The sequence below is a fragment of the Syngnathus scovelli genome, chromosome 10, assembly GCF_024217435.2.
Source record: "Syngnathus scovelli strain Florida chromosome 10, RoL_Ssco_1.2, whole genome shotgun sequence".
Taxonomy (NCBI): domain Eukaryota; kingdom Metazoa; phylum Chordata; class Actinopteri; order Syngnathiformes; family Syngnathidae; genus Syngnathus; species Syngnathus scovelli.
Window position 1 is genome coordinate 1,668,893 of NC_090856.1, and position 19,790 is coordinate 1,688,682.

Genomic DNA, 19,790 nt, shown 5'->3' on the forward strand with positions numbered 1-19,790 from the left:
CCTTTCAATTAAACTGAGTAGATGTGCAAGGCTGCAGATGCCAAAGATTGTTGGGTGATCAAACATCGCATCAAACAATCTGGACAAGGCGTGTAGAAGTTTCCAAAAAAGTGCATTTTATGTCAGAAAAAAAATCATTAAACTGCACGAGAATTATTCAGTAAATCGGTTGATATCACTTTTTTTTTCTCTTCTTCATGGGCTGCCGAGACAATGAAGACAGGAAACTGGAGACAAGGAAGGAGAAGGAGGGTAGGAGTGCTGGTGAGTGGTAGCAGAACCGGTCTGATCCAGTGTGGGCTGCGTGCGTGCCCCTCCTCATGTTCCTCATCCTGCCCTCCTCTCCCTCTCTCTCTCGCTCTCTTTCTTAATCACAAATTGACCTCTGACCTGTGTCAAATGCATGGATGATCGGGCACGCATGCCCTTCATACTTTTGCAAGGACTCTGTGCTACTATGAGCCTATTTAGGTTGCCCTTAATCTATTTATACTTTCTGTGCTTACTAGAAAGTTTCACAAGAGTGGCTGGCAGGGGAGAGCATGCAGGAAGGCCGGAGCCCGGATCAGAACCACCAAAGCGTCACTCTGCCATATGCATTCCAAAAGACACGTGAGTGAAAGAGAGAAGAACATCAGTGTATCGAGCGTGGTGGTTTTCAGACAATGACAAATCCTGGATCTCCTTGATCAGTGCAACAACTAGGACGACTCCAATTTGGAAGATGGTCACGCCCACGAAACCAGGCTACCGGGCCTCGAGGGCCGGTGACGCATCCTAAAGTGAGCGAGCGAGCAGCAGGTTGGCGAGGTCGTGCTGGCCGCCGGTCCCAGACATCATGAGAACTGCTGCTATTAGTGGAGGCAGCCAGTTGGCAAATCCGAAAATTATTTTCATACTAAACCTTGTTCTACTTTCAGCCTAGATCACACGCACGTACTATTAATATATTTTACAGCTCCAAGCATCTTAGCAGAGATGAGAGTCTCATACTGCTTATTCATTTATTTGTTTTTTATTTTTACAAAAATACATGCAAGTTTAACAAGATTCAAAGCGATATGAGAAAGAGGTCAGTTTCCAAGCAGAAAATCCCTCAGGCTGCAAATGTCCATGGTTATGAACCAGCTCACATGACTCATTTGATGAATAGTCATAAAAATCAAATGCCCCCTTCAAATCCAAATCCACCCTGCCGCCTGATCCAAGTCATGAAGGTTTTTGCCAAAGTCTTCCCTTCAACCACGGCTGAAAATCACTTGCACCTGGACAAGGGTGAGGCTCTCCCACTTTTATTTTCCATTGCAAAACACCTCAGTGATGTTTCAATTATTTCGTCACAAGTTGGTCTTGATGGCAACTCCGAGCAAAAACAGGTCACGCTGAAACTCCTGTAAATAATCGCTGTCTTTTTCCACAGATTGAATATCTGCGTCATATTTTCCATGCAAATGTCCAGCAGTCACACGGACACTAAATTAGATGGAGTTGGGCTCATCTCCACATAGCTGCCTGCTGGAGTGGCAGAAGAGTGCCAGAGCGAGACACCATTGTGGTTTTGTGGCCCATGTGGATGTCTTCATCAGTGTACTGACGATGTCATCATCTTTTTCAGAAGATGAGCAAAAAAAAAAAAAATCCTTCCTGAAAGAGCAGTGGCATAAATGATGACTGTTCTCATCCGGAGAAGTTTTAGGTGGCACCAAAGATTCCGTTGACTCTTGGTGATGTGGTTGTTCCTTTCAAAGATGAACAATCCAGACCCAGAGAGTAAAAACTGTTTGGCTTTTTGGTGTCTTGACTCAACCGGCAATTAAACAAGCTTGTTGACCTCTACTTGTGACCTTGCAGATAAAGCCCAACAATTTTTACTTTCTGGACCCGAATAGAGTCAGGTGCCTACCAAGAGAGACGTTGATCTGCAGCCATCAAACCTTACAAGCATAAAGTTCAAAGGTCATGCTGCTCAAATGGACTCTTAGCCTCTTATGGAGGGGCTGGAGGAGGCGAAGGCCCAATAGAACTTGGTGCCGTTTGCAATCCAGATAAGTCAAAGTGTCAGCAGATGAGTCAGCCAATGGGGAAGAAGAAACAACAACAGTTGCCACCACGAGTATGTTGCAAAGATGACATTCGAGGATCTGGCTTGAGCAGAGTGTGATGCACTGACAGCTATTATGGCAATGATGCACGGGCCAGCCTCGTGAGAACTTTATAGGACACTCGGGTCCTAAATCCTCGTAGCCTCCTGCTCACCTCGCAGCCTCACTGAGGGGCCAAGCCAGTGAGAAGCAGCACAAACCGGAGCGAGCCAGCGCCGACGCCTCCTTCTTCCTCTTACTTCTTCCTCCACACACTCACGTGCTTATGAGCGCTGCCTATTGTGTCTGGATTTAGTGTTGCCTTAATGCATAGGTGTCAAAGTCAAGGCCCGGGGGCCAGATACGGCCCGTCACATGATTTTATGTGGCCCGTAGAGACAAATTTTGTGTCATGACTAAAATTGTCTTCACATGGGTGCCCTTTAACTGGAGCTGCTTCAGGTCCATCATGATTTGTTTATCTATGTGATGACTTCACGGCCCAATGGTTATAAACTAAACAGCGAGAGGCTAAAAGGAGGTTTTGCTCCACCTATGGGAATGGAAGAGGCCAATAGCTGTCTCAAGCTGGGTATGCACTGTGGGAAGAAAATCTGACTGGGAGTTGGCCCATTCCCTTGTTGACAGCTCCTAAGCAGCCATGTGAAGGCTTCTGATCTGCCTGCAACATAAGTTTTGTGCACAAATGACAAGCTTTTGTTTTTCGTTTTTTGCAGATGGCCATCTTTGACTCTTGACAATTAATGCCATCTACAGGACTGAAGTGGAAAAGCCCTGACCTCAATTTGAAAAGTGAGTGATAGTTGGTCTGTGCACTTATTTATTTTTTTTCCATCTGCAAACAATTATAAAAGTGTACAATTAGTGTATGCCTCCGAGTGAGAGCGAAGCTTTGTACATACATTTCCTCCAGGCCCAGGAAGACATACTTAGATAAGGCAACGACACACATGGAGCACAGGAAGCACTTTTGTGTCGTTTTGCGCTCGACTTGTGCAGTTGGCTGCCGGCAGCACAAAGCAGCAACTGATGTTATCGCCACTTGCACAAAACTCTTACCGTAGCTACGTAACTTGAATGTTGTCTGACACAAAACAGTTTTAACTCCTAAAAACATTAGAATGTAGTACCAACATCATCCACACGTATGGCTGTAAATAAATAAATAAATAAAATATATCATATAAAATAAACAATAAAACAATAAATATGTAAATAAATAGATAAATAGATAAATAGATAGATAAATAAATAAATAAATAAATAAATAAATAAATAAATAAATAAGTTTTGCAGAAAAAAGCAACTAGAAGATTCATGGGGTCATGAGATAAGAATTAAAGTACTTGGGAGTTAGTCAAAAATAAAATCAAAAATGTGTGGAGCCTTCTTCGTCTCATTTTCTAGAGAAACATAAATCATTAAGCAGCTGATGAATTTGTTGTGCCACTTGGGCGTAGCCTCTTTCTCACCCAGTAGGTCAAGTCATTTCCCTCCCTCCTGCAAGGACATAAACAAAGCTCCCTGTTAACACAGTTTGAGAAAAGCGCCGTTGTGACGCAAAACATTTTCACCATTTATCTTTAGTTATGGATAAATCACATTTCACAAAGTAATTTGATTGCGTGGCCTAAATGAAGCCTTCAAAGGCCACTTCATTAGGGCCCCTGTCTGATTTAATCAAATTAAAGAGCAGTTTTGTTGTTTTAATTGAATATTATTGCGGTGGTGATGATGAGAATGTACTAGGTCATATTTAAAAATGGTGTTCGTCACGAACTTTCCTGCTGCAAAACACTTTTGTTTGCCTTAATGCTAAAAGATGGAAATGGAAAAATACTGTATACTGTACATGAAAGAAAAACCGGCTGGAGGATTTAAATGTTTCAACACGTCTCAGTATTTAATTGCAACCTTTGCATGTAGGGCACCTGTCAATCAAATGTGGGACATTGTGGATGTGTTCTGTCACGTTTTTGCCGCTGTTTAAAAACCTCGTGATGTCACCACCGCAGCCCCGGATAAAGTGCTATGACAAAGTCCGGGGGAACTTCTCGCTTGGTTATCATTGGCTGAGCTCACCATTTTTTTTGTGTAAAATTCGCTCGACAACAGCTCAGCCAATAAGAACTACGTTGACGTTCAACAGCTGTCTCAGCAGCACTCGCACGCAAACACTTGAGTTTCATTTCCTTTTTGTTTTTAAATCCCCGAGCCGGTTTGTCTACTTGTTGTTTTTTTGCAAAGGTCATCTTCCTCCTCACGTCCGTACATTAAAGAGAAAAACAGTTCCACCAAGAAATGTCAACAGAATAACATCTTGGATCTGTGCACGAGCGAAACTTTTTGTGACATTGCGACGAGATCACACGCACACACACACACACACACACAGTAGCATGCATGCACATCCTCCATATGTTATTTCACTTCAGCACAGCTGGGGATGAACAGAGGAAGTCTGTGTGCGTGCGTGTGTGTGTTAACTAATACCAGCCTGCTATTTAAAAAGCAGTTGACACTTGCCTGTCACACTCTTGTATATTAAAGTGTAAATGTGACACTTCTTGCATGCATAGTGTACATTTTGCTATTAATATGCACAAAATAACCATCCAGTGCATGCAAGTGTGTTGTAGCACACCGTTGTCACATCTTTAGAACTTTAAAAGGAGTTGCAATGTTTGTATGACTGCTGGGCGGACGATTAATTGAAAGAAATGTTTGTGAATCAGGCCAAATTTGTTTTTCCTCATTGGTTAAGCTATACATTGTTTATGATGGGTGAGAGGTTTCATGGGCAGGATGTTCTCTTGGCTAATCCCCGTGTCAGCACGAGAACAGCATGTTCTGGCTGCGTTGTTTTTTTTCTTTCATGCATTCAAGCCAGCACCAGTCTTTGATTGTTTTCTCCACTTTTATCACAATTCAGATCAGAGACCAGATTGGATTAGATTAATTCCCGGGCCGTTTAAAAGTTCAAAAGATTCCTTTGTGTGCGTACAGTGGCATAAATATGAAGTAAAATATAAAAACTTTCCTGGGAAAGCATCATCGTGTGACGGCTCCTCCGAGGTTGTTTTTTGCTATAGGTTTCATAATAGTTGTCTTGAATTACAGCGTTGCGTGACTTCAGACTTCCCTCCAGGCTGTTTTCCAGAGCGTTCGTTCGTTCTATATAGCCGATGTTTTTCTATGCATTTGACAAGTAAATGACGGAGAGCGCTGGTGGTTTATAATTTAATGCAGATGCAAGTCTGCATAACTCTTGTGGGCCTACCACGAATCGGTATCAAAATAGAAGACAGTCATGTTTACTCCTCGCTAATGGTGAAGATTCATGCGTACAAATAGACATCTTGACATTTTTGTATTTTGGGAAAGTGGATGGGAAAATGAAACATTGACATCTGTGTTTATCAGACACTAACAACACTCACACAAAGGATCTGAATTATGCAGCCAAATAACTCTTCTGACAAGTTTCCAAAAGTCTCATACAATTAAGGGACATGTTTTGTTATTTTGTTTATCAAGACAGGCTGGTCTGTGTCACGACTTGTCCCCGGTTGTGTTTATATGTAGGTTGCCATGGTTTCTGCCCGCCCGTGTGCTCGCCCCTCCCTTCCTGTGTCAGCTCACAATCCAATGTACTGATGATCACAGTCACCTGCCTCTCGTTACCTGTCTGTATTTAAGTCGTGTCTGCGCGTCACTTCCTTTCCGGGTTGTTCACGTGTCACATCTCTTGTTTCTAGGTTCTTGTCTTTGTCAGTTCTGTTTCGGTTAACCCGTCGGTCGGTCAGTTACGTTATGCCGGTTGTGTTCGTTTGTTCCCCTTCTCCTCTCTTCCAACTCCCTTTTCCCTTGAATTAACCAAGCCGGTCCAAGCTGCTCCATTCCAATCTGTGACAGTCTGTTCTTGTTTCAATGCTGCTCACTGTGTTTTTTTTCTTGACAGAAATGTTACCCTCCCAAAATGGATGAATCCTAAGACTGTCAACAGCCCCTGGCCTTTCCTAATGCGACCTGGACATGGGACTCCATCAGCAGGGTAACCATATGACCTTCCCGGCTGTACTTTTGACTTCAGATTTCGATTTAAGAGAGGAGGGAGGGGGGGCCTTGTGGGATTCCAATGCGTCTCCCATGGGATGCGTGATGGCTCAAATCTGTTTTGCACAAAAAGTCACCAGTCTAGTAGGCCCAATGTTTTTGGCTGTCTATTTTGTCTGGTCCAGAAAGAGCTTTCATAATTATAGTGTCAAATGTATTTGTCTTCATACCTTTTACATGTTGAAACATTTTCTTATTTTAAATTCATAATCGAGCAGCCCTATTTGGACTGTTTCATTTGAAAATGGAACGATGCATGCTGCAATTCAAAGAAATCATGCGTGTTCAAAACGAAAGGCTAATTAATTGCGTCACGTCAATAGAATGTGTTTTGGATGTTTCCAATGAGCAGCTGACAGCTTGCTCAACTGTTTTTAAAGACGGAAAGCTCCAACGACGATGCGCCTCGTGTTTTTGTGCAAAGGGACTCCCCGTTGGCCACTCGGCCAAGAACGAGAGAAAAACAGAGCCGTAAGGTTTCGCCTTTCAGCTTCCCCTCACAGGACGCAGTAGATGCGGCTGCTGAGGGAAAAACCTGTTTTGTTGCCCTCTGACTTGGAAGCAGCGGGAGCTCTTCTGAAGTAGCATTATGCTGTGAGATGCTAGTTGGAGGCCCGGGATGCTTGTGGTCCCCACCAAGTCGCATCCACACGCTAAAAGTCCAATAGTGTGTGAGCCAAGAATGGAAATCGGCAAGGCTGCACGTGTCAATGGGGGGGGGGGGGGGGGGGGGGGTAAGTCTCCCATCCCATGGGAGACGCATTGGAATCCCACAGGGCCCCCTCCCTCCCTTTTCTTAATTCGAAATCTGAAGTCAAAAGTACAGCTGAGAAGGTCAAAAAAACACCTGAAGTATATCTGTGCAGAATTTGGACATATTTTTTGCAGTAATATATATTTTTGTTTTTTGCTGATGTTATTTTTCATTCCGGTTTTTCACTATTTTATTTTTTACAGCTGAGTTTTTTTTTTTAACAGCGCTTGCTACACTCTCTCCTTTCCCAATTGTTGAAGAACTGGAGTCGTAGAAATAAATCTAAGCAACATTTCAACATCTACTTGATGCAATTTTGTGGAGGTGTGGCTACCGAGCCATTTAATTTTGGAGCTAATCCAGACAAAAGCAGTAAATCAAATGATTTATAGGTGCTGTAGCCTAGAGAAGAATCAGAAAGAGTCTCCATAGCCCCACCTTTCATTTAATTAAGATGACACAAACAATTTTTTTGGTTTGTGTTTCAGGAGGCCTTTGCTCAGTACCTTTCCACTTTATGTGACATGTTATGAGATGACTGGGCATGTCTGTCAAGTTGAGCATTACTGTTGATTTCATCAGCTATGGAAGGCCGCTCAGAATATTTGCAGCAATGGCGAGAGTCTTTTTGTTAAGCCTTTTATGAAATGAAAATGATGGCTGCTATGGTGTCAGCACATGAAATGAATACACTGTTGTGTGTTGCAAATGAAAACTTCAAAACAACCACAGGCTGTTTCCACTGACATCAGCAAGATGAACATAACAATAGCAAATTTGATCTGAACTTTATTGCCAAATAGTAGCTGCATATTTTTCTTTTTTTTTTCTTTATATGACTTGAACAACACTTGGCCAAGAAAAGACCACAAGGCAGAATTTGTTAATTGTTGTGATGATAAATTTACAAAACAATTTTATATAGATTTTTTTTTTAATAATTCAGTCAGAGCACATGTTCTATATCTATAAATGTATTGTTTGCTCGTGATATGTGTAAATCACGTGACTTTAGATCCCCGGACCAGGAAACCGTGATAGAGGCTATATTTAAATCCTCCGCAAACAAATTAGCTTTCTTTCTCTTGGGCTCTGCCTGTTTCCTTTCTCTTTGAATTTCACACACCAGTCGACTTTATAACGCCTGAGATTGGGCACATAAAACCACGAGAGTACATCTGACTTCTCGGATTCGTATCCAGTATCAGTAAAGAGTGACCATAAATACTTTTCTTTCCGATAATTATGGAAACAGCAGACTATCTACCTGTCTATACACGTAGCAGTTTTGTGAAACAAGACAATAAACCTATTCTAATTTACCTGTCCAACTTTAGATTGGACTGTAAACAGAGACATTTCTTTCTATATTTAATATATTAAAGTTTTCTATTACATTTGATTGTATTGGATCTTTGCAGACATTGAATGACTTAAAAAACTCCATTGCTTTGAGACGCTGCAATCCATCTTGCAGCTTGACGAAGCATGAACTGTTCCTCCCAGTCACATGACAAACATGCCTTGACAGAAGTTGAATTCTAGGAAAATTCAGCCAAGGTGCAAGGTAAAACAAAAAGAAAAAAAATCCCCCTTCAGTCACCTTATTTTCTGCGTAAACATGCCGCAGCGCTCCCTTGCTCAACCTGACACCGACGTTCGAAAGTTGGCCAGACAAACTTAACGCTCAGGCCCACGTGCACGACGCCACGTGCGTGTTTAAAAAGCAAGTCATGAGAAAGGGAAGCCCCCGCCTCCCTTGACGTGACTTCACACGAGCCAATGGCAGGAACAAAAACACTCGAGGGCTCTGCTTTTTCTGCTTTCTTCAATTTCCACATACCAGAGTTGCCTATGTAGTGTGGCGAGGAAGCCTTGACTTAGGCTCTCGCTACGTGGGGCCCGTTTCCACGAAATCTGCATAGCCACTTATCAATTTTCCAGATATTTCACATTACATCGCTTATATTTGAACTAAAGTTTACCAATAAATCAACGGAACGAAAATCAGCAGCTCTGTTTACTTGAGGGTTCTTCCCTCGCTTAGCCTTTGTTTACTTAGCCATAAAATGTGACGTCAGGTTGGGGACTTTTCCTCCCCAAGGCACCATCATAAATGGCACTGAAAAGGATTCAAAGGTCAAGCTGGCAATTACTTTGGATACAGAATGGAAAAATGAAAGTTAGGTCCTGCATGGACGTCATAACGAACTTAAGAATGGCTTGTGGAAGGGCATCTGGTACAAGTATCAAACCAAAACTGAAAGAAAAATGATTGATAGGCAGAAAAATCTACAACTTACACGACATTTGCAATACAATAAATTGATTTCTCGTAACATTTTAGACAATTAGCAAAACATTATGGATTACTTAAGCTAGTCTCGTGCTAGAAATTCTTAGTTCATCTCTCAAAAATAAATAAAAGTGTCACTGAACACATCGGTGGCATCAGATTTGACAATTATTTAAATTTAAAGTTACACCTCTGAGTATGTGGAAGATGGATTGACCTTTGCAACGTTGTAATTTGTTGTCAGGCCGTCTCATTGCCATAAAAAAGTGTGATATAACACAAGAAAAAAAAAAACATAAGACAGTCTTGCATGTGCGGTGCTCTTAGTGTAACTCTATACAATAAGCGACAGACATTTTTTTTCCCCCTTGAACATAGTGTTCCTTTTGTGCTATTGCGCAATCCAACGTTGCTCCTCTCACCGGCTTACCTCCGCTATTGTTTTCTTCATGCTCTGTCTCAAGACTGTGTGCTAATCTTACACCGTTTCCAAGAAAAATAAATTCCTCCGCACTGCTATCATGTTTGTCACATAATGGCCTGTGCGTTTCTCATTCCAGACTTGGCGTGCCGCCAGCGGGCCCATCCAAACATCCTCACCACGTGCAAGGGAGGGGAAATCATTTGCTATGCCTTCTACGTAAATAACACTCGGGGAATACATTCGCACGACTAAGTGATTTTACCCTTCTCTGAGATTTGTCCCTCTCTGAAATATGACACAGATCTTTTTTTTTCTTTGCAGAGTTAAAAATGAAAGATGCATTTCTGCATACATGGTCTTCTATGTCTGTCATGGCACACTGCTCATTTAAGGAGTTGGTGGACTCGTTCTACTCGCTGCTCGCCTCGCTCGCCTGCCAAGACAATTAAATGATTGTTTTAATAGGCAGGTGTTGATTTGATACTTGTAATTTTCCATATTTTTCTCTCTTCACTTTCATTATCTCCAAAAATCACATTTGAGTGACGGCGTTCTCCAGCAAAGTCTGACATTTGTCTTATCGCTTTAAAATCATCATGCAAGAGTGGCAAACAAAGTATGCTGAAAACAAAGGGAGTCGTTTTTTTGTCAACAACATAAGGCAACAATGAATGCATTTTTTAAAACTGACAACTTTCAAAACAAAGAACTCTTTTTTTTTTTTTTAGGGTGTTTTTGCCATGTTGTTTATCATAATATTTTTTTTTCTGCTCCCTTTCAGAACTTCCTAGTGAACATCTCACAGTGTGGTGAGTATTCTCTGAAGTTACTCTGACTTCCATGAAGTCATTAAACGGGGAGGATGAAGTGGAAGTCGATTTCCCCCCCCCCACCCCACATCTTTTTGGAGTCAACAACATGGTGACGTCACAGCGCCTGCTCGCCGAGCGCTTTAGTGGGCGTTTGCATGCGGCCCTTTTATTGCTCTGATCATCTTCTTGGCCTTCACATCAAAAGAATAATTCATAGCAGGCACTCATGAATGTCCTATTCAGAACTTCCAGTGTAGGAATGAGTATTTGAAGAACAAAATGCCTCTTAGTACTTTACTGAGTTTTAAAAAGTCTGTCTCATATGAGCAACTAAACAAAGTTCTTGTTTGTTGGTGTTATCGTTCACAAGGAATGAACGGGCCTTCTCTGGTTAGTCTGGCAAAGTGCGCCTTGTTTTGGTTTGTCTGCCACAGCTCCCTTCCAGCCATGTTTTGATGGATATGGAATGTGCAATACAACAGAAGAACTTGCCGACAACCTTGACACTATATGTTGTGTTCCCGTTTATTGACAGCCACATCAAAGTTAATCCAATAGGAACGCGATAAGATAGCTGGAGTTTAGTTGGAAGGAAAAAAAAGGAAGAGGAAGCTTGAAAGCAAATATCCTTGAGTTGTCTGTTTGTATTCTACCTGATCTTGACAGACAGGATCCTCAACACTAGTGTTGGCTCATGAGGGATTTCGAACGAATCTTTTCAGTGAACGAATCACTTTTTTTTTGCTTACCTGAAAAATCTTCAGGTATCAAACTATTTGTACTTTGCTACTAGCCACCACTACTTTTTAACCTTCTAGAGTTTCTGTAACTCGGTCCCAAGCCGTAACACGATGTACAAATCAGCGAGATATGTTTACGCATGATAAAAATAACCGGGATCAGCGTTGAGGCAGAACAAATAGTCCGAGAGGAAATGAAATCCACATTTTACAAAACATGAGGCTTAGGCAAGGCGCTTTTGGGTTAGTGAAGTGTCACTGTGCCCACTTTGGCCTGTAATTGTTGTTTTGATCCGCTTGGGTGTGGCTTGCTTTCAGTGAGCAGTGCCTCTGGCAAGAATATATTTTTGACTCACTGAACACCATGTACCGATTTACTCACATGCAACAGTTGAAAAAAAAAGTGCAACCGTTTTGATTCAGTATTGTTTATTTGAAAAACCACAATAAGGAAACTTTGGCAAGATTGTGATTTAACATTGTATAAAAATACATTAATTGCATTTTTCAATGCATGACACAGCTGAACCTGAAGACTTTTTTTTTTCCTACTTTTAATTTTTTAATTGAGGAAAAAGCATAATCCCAGAGTCAGGTTTTGGAATGTTCTTTGTCCACACACTCCAGAGGCATCTCCAGATTAAAGCTCGTCTTAAATCTGGTCTGGTTAAGGTTCCCCAAATCTGCATCTGGCTCCCATCAAACGCTTGCAAGCACACGATTGCGGCTCCTTTTTTATTATCGGCTCGGGGAGCTTAACGCCGAGCCTTGTGCACTTTTATAAACAAACAGCCCATTTTGTTTCTGCTTTGTGCAAACAAAACTTAGCACCCGCTATCTAACACTTGCACGTTGCGCAATACAACAGTTTTTGTTCTTTCTTTCCTAACTTCCTCTTTAACAACGTGTTTACGTTTTCCCTTTTGCATCTTTCTTTACTGCATGCATTAAACATCAGTTTGTGCTTGGCAACAATAATTGCACCTCTCTCTACACCGTTTAAAGATGACAGTATGAAATGTCAGTTTACAACAAGGCACTTGACACTTTGAAGCAGCCGATACAAGTGAGCTCACCCCCTTTTAACATGTTCCTTAAATCTCCATTCAGGTGAGGGGAATCGATGTTCGGGCAGTGTTCGTAGCTCTTATCATCAGGATTTTTTTTTAAAAAAGAGAGAAAAAAAGAAATCACTGATGTAGCGCTGCCGCTTCCATTTTAGCAGAACCGTAAAGAGTTCACGTAAAGATTGGAAACAAAGCAGGGGGTTGCTTCTTCGTCTCGAAGTCCCCCCGGCGGCGGCAGTGGCGGCGCCGTCAACTTTGACAGTGGCGCTCGCCGCAGTCTCTCAGTGACTGCCCGTACGACCGGGTGCCACTTTTCAAAGAGGAGGAATCGGACCAATCTCTCGATTCACGAGATGAATCTAAATTGCTTGACGCTCAGGCAGGGTCTTGCAGTTCAGCACGTCATGCAGCGAGGCCTCATGTGGAGAGGTTGAGGATTAGGGTCAACCTGGAGGAAGAAAGAAAGACAAGCGTGTTTTTTCTCTCTCTTTTTTTGTATTCATTTGGTAAAAAATGCCATTTCAAAATGATTGGAGGGTTTCGCTCACCTCACTGTACACAGGCGGAGGTCGGAAGCGGAACTCCTGCACAAAGGCCATGAGGGGCCGCTCGAGGATCCCACTCAGATCTTCGGCCGGCGGCGGTGGTGTCACCGCCGCCGCCGCGTTGTTGTTGTTGTCGCACTGCTCTGCTTCTCCCTCCGCCACCACCGAGCTGTACTCCGGAGGAGCTGCGCGAGGAAAACAGGTACAATTATTCCACCCATCTGACTCAAACAGGTCCGAACATGAATCTGTTGACTCATTTTAATTGATTAAACCCACATGACTTTTATTGGCTCTTTTTCATTGACAAATAAATAAATCAGAAAAGTATGGTTTTTTTTTTTTATAGGCTGGCATGTGGCCTTGTGGCAAGTTCTGGTTTAACAAGCATTAAAGTTAATGTCAGTGCATTGATTCAACTTGACAACATGATTTCTTTTTTTAATGATTTGAAACTTACGCTCAGGCTGCTCCGGGATGGCCATCCGCAGCCACTCCAGATTGACGCTGTACTGGCTGCTGACGCTGGAGGTCCTGCTTCCAAATGGATGGAGCGGGATGGTGCCTATGACCAAGGGTAGCTCCAGAAACAGCTTGGAGGTTCCCGGGACATCCACACACACCTGGTGAGACAAGATGAGGGGTGAATTCCAGTCAGGGAAAACCCAAAAAGAACAGCGAGGTGCGTGACCCGGCAACTGAACTGACCTTGAGCATGTATTCCACTTTGATGATGCGACACTGCAGAATGGACGGACCCACGGGCGGGATCTTGATGGCACGACCGTGCCAGGTCTCCCTGCGCCTGGCGCCCACCACGTCGCCGCTCAGCGTGGCCACCACGGCGGACTTCTGCTTCATGGTGCCGCGGGCGACGAACGTCTGAGTTTGAGTGATGTACGCTTTGGGCACCACCGAGCGAGAAGTTGAATTGTCAAACTCGGCAAAAACGGGGATGACCTCGCCTATGGAGAGGACGGAGAAAAGTATTCATGGTCAACAAACAGGTAAGCACATAAGGTGACTTGAGTGATAAATGGTTTCATTTTTACCTGGTGTGTAACCTTTGCGGTCAATCTTTGCAGTAACAGACACTTCTCCAAAGTTTCGGTACCAAGTCCGTGCCATCTTATCCTTCGTGCCGGCCTGAGGTGCCTAAGGATAATAAAAAGCAAAAAATTGGCAAGTGTACTAAAAAACTAAAAATAATAATAAAAAAATAAGCTAAAAAATAAATAAATAAACACAAAAATCAGCAAGTGTACTAAAAATTACAAAATAATTTTAAAAAATCACTGGATATGATTGAATGCAAGAACGAGGAGGCTCACCAGTAGCGCCGGGGTGTTGATGTCAATGGGCTCAATGACAGTAAACTCCTTCTTGATCTTCCTGACTGTGGCCCAGGGTCGATGCAGCTTGACCTTGACCCAGTAACGAATGCTCCCATGTTTCCCCTCAAAGGAGGTGACCAGCGTCTCTTCTGGCAGCTGGAAGCTGAATGGGAATTCATGTCTGCCTGCAGGAAGGATGGTCACTTCGCCATTATCTGAAGGAGAAAAACAAGACAACATTTTTTTAGACTCAATTCTCCATTCCATTGTGTTTCATTCGTTTACAGAAAAGATGTTGCCAGGAACTAGTCGAGTATCCTCCTTCAACTTGTTCATCTGGTTTAGCATTTACTAGTCGTAAACCTTTAAAGGTTGAGACCAATATAACATTCATACACAAATCAAACAGGAGCAGAAAATCATCCAAGAGCTCGCAATGGCATTGGCCCGCTTGCTCCGAGAGGCGGTTCCCCGCTCCATTGTGCTGACTGACGGAGAACATGTTTTCCTCCAGCCCTTCTCAACTGATCTGCCCCCCCTCCCTCACTTGGTGTCGGCGAAGGCCCACGAACACGTGTTTTTGTTTAACGCGTTTGTCCCCCCTTTGTTGCTGGAAGCTCCCATTTGATTTCCATTACAATACCTTGACTGTCAGATTCCATTGATGGTTTGAATGGGTCAATGTGTTGAGGTAATATTTGCACAAAACTACTTTCACCGTGCTAAATACACAATAAGCACAAGATATGATGGTTGCAACCCAGTTGGGTGACAAAACAAGTTGAACAAAGAATTGAGCACTGTGCATGAAAAAAATGAAGGCTTGGCCGTAAAGTCCTCTTTACGTTCTGAACAAAAATGTGTGCCCGATAAATTAAGAGTTCGGGAGCTGAAATAACCAAATATGAAGCAGACTTTCCTTTCAATAGTTGTTTTCAGACTGCTGCCCATGTTTGCTCACTTCAACAAGTTTACAATAACAAGGAAGTACCATGTAACAAAGAAAACACCTCTATAAATGATTCCTATTAAATAAAAAAAATGGAATTGGGACAAGCGGGACTCAAATCTTCATTAACACAAATGTGAACTTCTATAAAGGATCAATTCAACATGTGTCAACAGCTTTTTTGAGGAACAAGATGCCACATTTTGTGATTTGGAAAATGTACCCTGAACGCACCTTCAATGAAATATCAGCAATATTCATTTGTAATAAGCAAGTGTTTGCTTGTTTGTTTGACAGGTCACTCGGGCTTCCTATTGTGATGCAAATGATTGGAGTGGATCTCCTGGAGGGGATGCAACCTTGAGGAGAGGACTGACCTGCCTGCAGCAGCACCTCTCTGCGGTTCAAGTATTCCACCTCGTCGCTATAGTTCTGCGTATAGGCTGTGCTGGAGCCGGCCGAGCGGGACTCGGTCCAATGCACTTTGGCAAAACCTTCGGCGTGGAGCTTCAGTGAGTCCACGCGACTCTCCCCGGTGAGCTCCAGCACCACCCGGCCGGACACCACGTCCCCGCTGCTGTACACGGGAGGACAGTCCACGTCCGGAGCGTCGAAGACGATGTCCAACTTTTTCAACTTGTCAAAAATCATTGTTGCTGCTCGTTTAAAGTTATTCCTTGCGGCGTAAAAGAGATGAAGATGATGTTGCGCTTGCTGGTTTATAGTTGAGACTGTTTTGCAGTTTCGGTTGGAGGCCTATTTGGAGGAGGAGAAAGTGGGCGGGGCCACCCTGTCGATCGATTATGTAAGCCTCAAGAGAGCCATGAAGGCTTGGCGATGATGCCTTCAGGTACGTCTCTTTCGAAACGACTTTACAGTACTTCTATTTTGTCGGGAGCTGTAATTCTAAATTCTAATACTTTAAAATTATTCAAATAGACTATATCCAATTGTAATCCATCTATTTTCGTAAAACAAACAAGAAAATGGTGGTTTGTGTCAGTGACTACGAAAAAACTCAGAGCAACAAAATGAAAATATGTTTACTTAAAAAATACATTATTCAACTATTATGTTCACTTAGACATCAACCAAAGAGAAATAAACAGCTTCAAAAACACGCCCAGACAAAGACAGGGTATCAAAAAATCCCCGTGATGTCAGCACTGATGTGTGCTAACAAAACGAAAGTGAAGTAAAAATAAACGAAAAAACATGCCCAAAGACAAATAAACAGCGTCATAAATGCCCAGACAAATAATGACGTCAGCACTGACTAACAAAACAAAAGTGAAATAAAAAAACAAAACAAAACCGAAGTTAGGCCATTATGCATCATTCAAATCAACAACTTCTTCATTCTACTCTGCCACTTAAATCACGGAAGAGTCTGTGACTATAATCTACCCATTTCCAGATTGACATTGAATGCAGCATTGAAAACATGCAGACTGGGTGTGGAGGCTGCAGTGAGGAAAACAAGGTCTGATCATCATGATTGGCGGTTCCAGGTTCTCAGAAGAGAACAGGATTATACCGAGTATGCTCAAGTTATATAGAACCTCCCAGAAGAGGAAAACACTTTCATGCTGGCTTGGACCAAAACTGTTTACGCCGCTTCTTCCATGACACTTGGGACACACTGCCAAGAAACCACATACTTGCGAAACTAAAGTATGGACGAAGCAAGATGCATGTCCCTTTGAAATAAACAACTGCACTCCTCGTACTCTCAATCAGTATTCAAACACAATCATGAATTTGATTTGGATTTCATCTACATTTCCAGAAACAAAGGACTTAGTTTTTCTATATTTGTTCATAAAAGGCCTGTTCTACCAAGACTTGAGGGCTTGCAGAGATACCCCGGCCTAGCGGCATGTATGTAGTACTGTAGTTTGTCTTGGCCAAGCACAGTGATTTGATTAGATACACAAAAATGGAGATTTAGCAGCAGGGTGAGCTGCACGTGCTGCTTTAGTTGACCAAAAAGCTGATACATTGCTGCCCTTTTGACCACCTGGCAAGATTTGACTGCACGCATACTTTTTAAGGGCATTGCAAAAAGTAGAGCATTTGAACAAAAGCCTTTGCACCCAGGGAGTTACTCAATCCCACTTTAATTGAGTCCTGATCAAATTGAAACCAAAAGACTGATTCTTGGAAAACAAAGTTGTTTACTCCAGTTGACTGGGGTGGGGTGTTAGCTCTTTACTGCCACCTAGCGTCCAGTTGGATACAGTGTTCTTAGCTGCAGAGCACAACTTGGCTGGGGATGTTTGTATGTGGGAATAGTTGAGGAAGCATTACACTGCTCTTTGCCAAACTATAACTGCCCTTTACTTTACGCTTCAGTACATCTATTTGTGGAAAGAGTCAAACTACTAATAGACAGTATGGAGGTCAGTGTTTTAACCAATGTGACTTTGACACTATTATTAATAGAAACCAATAATTTGAATCAGCATGTTTCCAAAAATTAAAATACTAATGTTGAATGGATGACTAGTTGCACTAAACTGCCCACAGATGATAATCTTTGTCTATATGTGCCCTGCAATTGATTGGTGACCAGTTCACGCAATACCTCTACTTTTGACCAAAATCAGATAGGATAGGGTCCAGCTCACCACTAGAATGAGGTAAAACGACAAAGAAAATAGATATCTGGATCATCAGGGACAAGAATTCAAGCTAGTGACGCCCCCTGCTGGTAGGTTGGTGACAGCTTCCTGCACCAGTCATTTGTTGACACTCTCTTGCTAGTGACTTAGTGTTGAAACTGGGTCATGTTAGCTAGCAAATGCTAATAAAAAAAAAAAATAGTAATCATTTTGGAAAAGTCATTATTTATGTTTCACCCTGCAGTGCATTTGGACATCCCACGCTAGTCAGTCCATCTCAAGCACATGTGTTTATTCCAGCTTCCTCCATCATTTATGATGGGTTCAAGTCATAGCTAAAAAAAAAAAAACAACTATACAATTATGAATTTGAACACTGAAGAATGTGATGGATGGTGCAAAACAACAACAAACTAATTCATCTTTAGAACATGGAGGGCCCGTTTAACCAGGCTAAGGGGTCAAACCAAACTGCAGTGTTTTGAAAACACTTGATGAAACATTAACTGCCATCTACTGTTTATTCACTGAACCTCAGGTTCAATTTCATTTTCATATCTGTGGAGTTATGCGTTCATGAATTTGATACCATTTATTGACTGATGGACCGATTATGCAGAAAGTATTTCTGCTGCACTGGAGTTTCTGTGTTTATTGAAACAAGGCACATACCTGATTTATACCTGACCACCCAACAATAATTATAATTATGTATCATCTGTTGTCTAGTGGAAGAGCATTTAATTGTCGCTGGCACAGGGACATTAGTTGCGATAAATAATCATTGGGCCAATGAAGTGAAACTGAGTCATTTCCTGAAGAACACCTTAAGATATCTCACAGCACATTGGTAATTACTGCTGTAAGTGCCTAGTAATTGCGAATGACTGATTAATTATCAGGTGACTTGACAGTCAATACATTATGATGGGGTCAAAGGTCCTTTATCAAGTTGGACACGTCCCGACCTCTCTAAAACCGCACTCATCTTCGCAGATTTACCTGACGTTGCATTTCTGCAACTTCACTTACTAACCTCGGATCAGATGCTGCCTCTTCCTGAAGTAGGTAAACCTGGAGGTGTAGTCGTTATAGACAGAGTTCATGCCACGGTTCTCCAGCCAGTGTGCCGTAGCTACACCTCGTCCCTGCACCTTCATGGCGTGCACCTTGGTGTCCCTATGGAGCTCCAATACCACTTGGCCCGACACCACCTCTCCTCCAGTGAAGGCAGCATCTCCCTCACCATCCAGCTCCAATTTGAAAGACTTAATTGGATTCAACTTTAATGACATTTCTGTGTGAAGGGAAATAAAAGAGGCAGGTTTCATTTTGTATATTGAATACTGCCAGTTGTTTTTAAATGGTTAAAAATATCATCCATCCCATTTATGGGAAATACCCAACACTTCCCATTTATGGGAAATACCCAACACTTTCATTGACCTTTTTATTTCAACCGTAGAGATCAAATCGCTGCAAAAACGAATCAACTATTCTTGCCTCGGTTATTAATACATTCTAAACGTTATGGGCAATAATAAATGTGATATTACATATCGTGAAAAGAAGGATTTAATGGCAATGTCACGTCTCAACCAATCAGAATTGAGAAATTACTTCACGCGTTACAAATCCAGACAGCTGTCTACTTGTTGCACCGTCACGCTATCAAATAATTACTCACCAGCGGTACATGTGGAATCCTCTCGAAGAACCGAAGAGAACTTGAGTCAACTGTCGGTGTCGAGTGCCAGTAAGTAATCTTTAAATAACATGCTTGCTTGGTTTGAGCACCCAGTAGCAGAAACTTTCATTCCTCCACCAATCACAATGGCAGCATTTGAGCCACGCCCACCCACCGAACGCAGGAAGTTGATTGGAATGTTTTGTCATTTCATATTAAGTTTTCTTTCAATGAGTTGTTTTTACCGTCAGATTTGATTGAAATATACATTAAAAAACTAACTTAATTTACAATAATTACTGAGTGAAAAAAATATTTTGTGGTAAAAACATCGATTTGC

The 19,790-nt window shown here is 42.2% G+C and overlaps 1 protein-coding gene and 1 long non-coding RNA gene across 5 annotated transcripts; one reads left to right on the forward strand and one right to left on the reverse strand.

The window, feature by feature from the left end:
- The first annotated feature begins 116 nt into the window (after positions 1-116).
- On the forward strand, positions 117-17,567 carry LOC125974176 (uncharacterized). Of its 3 annotated transcripts, XR_007483393.2 has the most exons (8): positions 117-264; positions 510-612; positions 2,819-2,894; positions 6,064-6,156; positions 9,829-9,908; positions 10,474-13,863; positions 15,437-15,989; positions 16,557-17,567. It is a non-coding gene; the product is annotated as an uncharacterized lncRNA (long non-coding RNA). The 3 variants fall into 3 exon arrangements; XR_007483394.2 differs by lacking the exons at positions 117-264; positions 510-612 and adding an exon at positions 2,397-2,415; XR_007483392.2 differs by lacking the exons at positions 117-264; positions 510-612 and having other exon boundaries at positions 2,625-2,894.
- On the reverse strand, positions 11,657-19,614 carry arrdc2 (arrestin domain containing 2). Of its 2 annotated transcripts, XM_049729078.1 has the most exons (8): positions 19,451-19,614; positions 18,800-19,060; positions 14,188-14,405; positions 13,909-14,011; positions 13,565-13,821; positions 13,317-13,479; positions 12,860-13,041; positions 11,657-12,759 (listed from the first exon to the last, which is right to left on the reverse strand). In XM_049729078.1, exons 2-8 carry the CDS (start codon positions 19,056-19,058, stop codon positions 12,706-12,708), a joined length of 1,236 nt encoding a protein of 411 aa, XP_049585035.1. In that variant the 5' UTR covers positions 19,059-19,060; positions 19,451-19,614; the 3' UTR covers positions 11,657-12,705. The 2 variants fall into 2 exon arrangements, with proteins under 2 accessions (XP_049585035.1, XP_068508205.1); XM_068652104.1 differs by lacking the exons at positions 18,800-19,060; positions 19,451-19,614 and adding an exon at positions 15,517-15,790.
- Between the last annotated feature and the right edge of the window lie 176 nt (positions 19,615-19,790).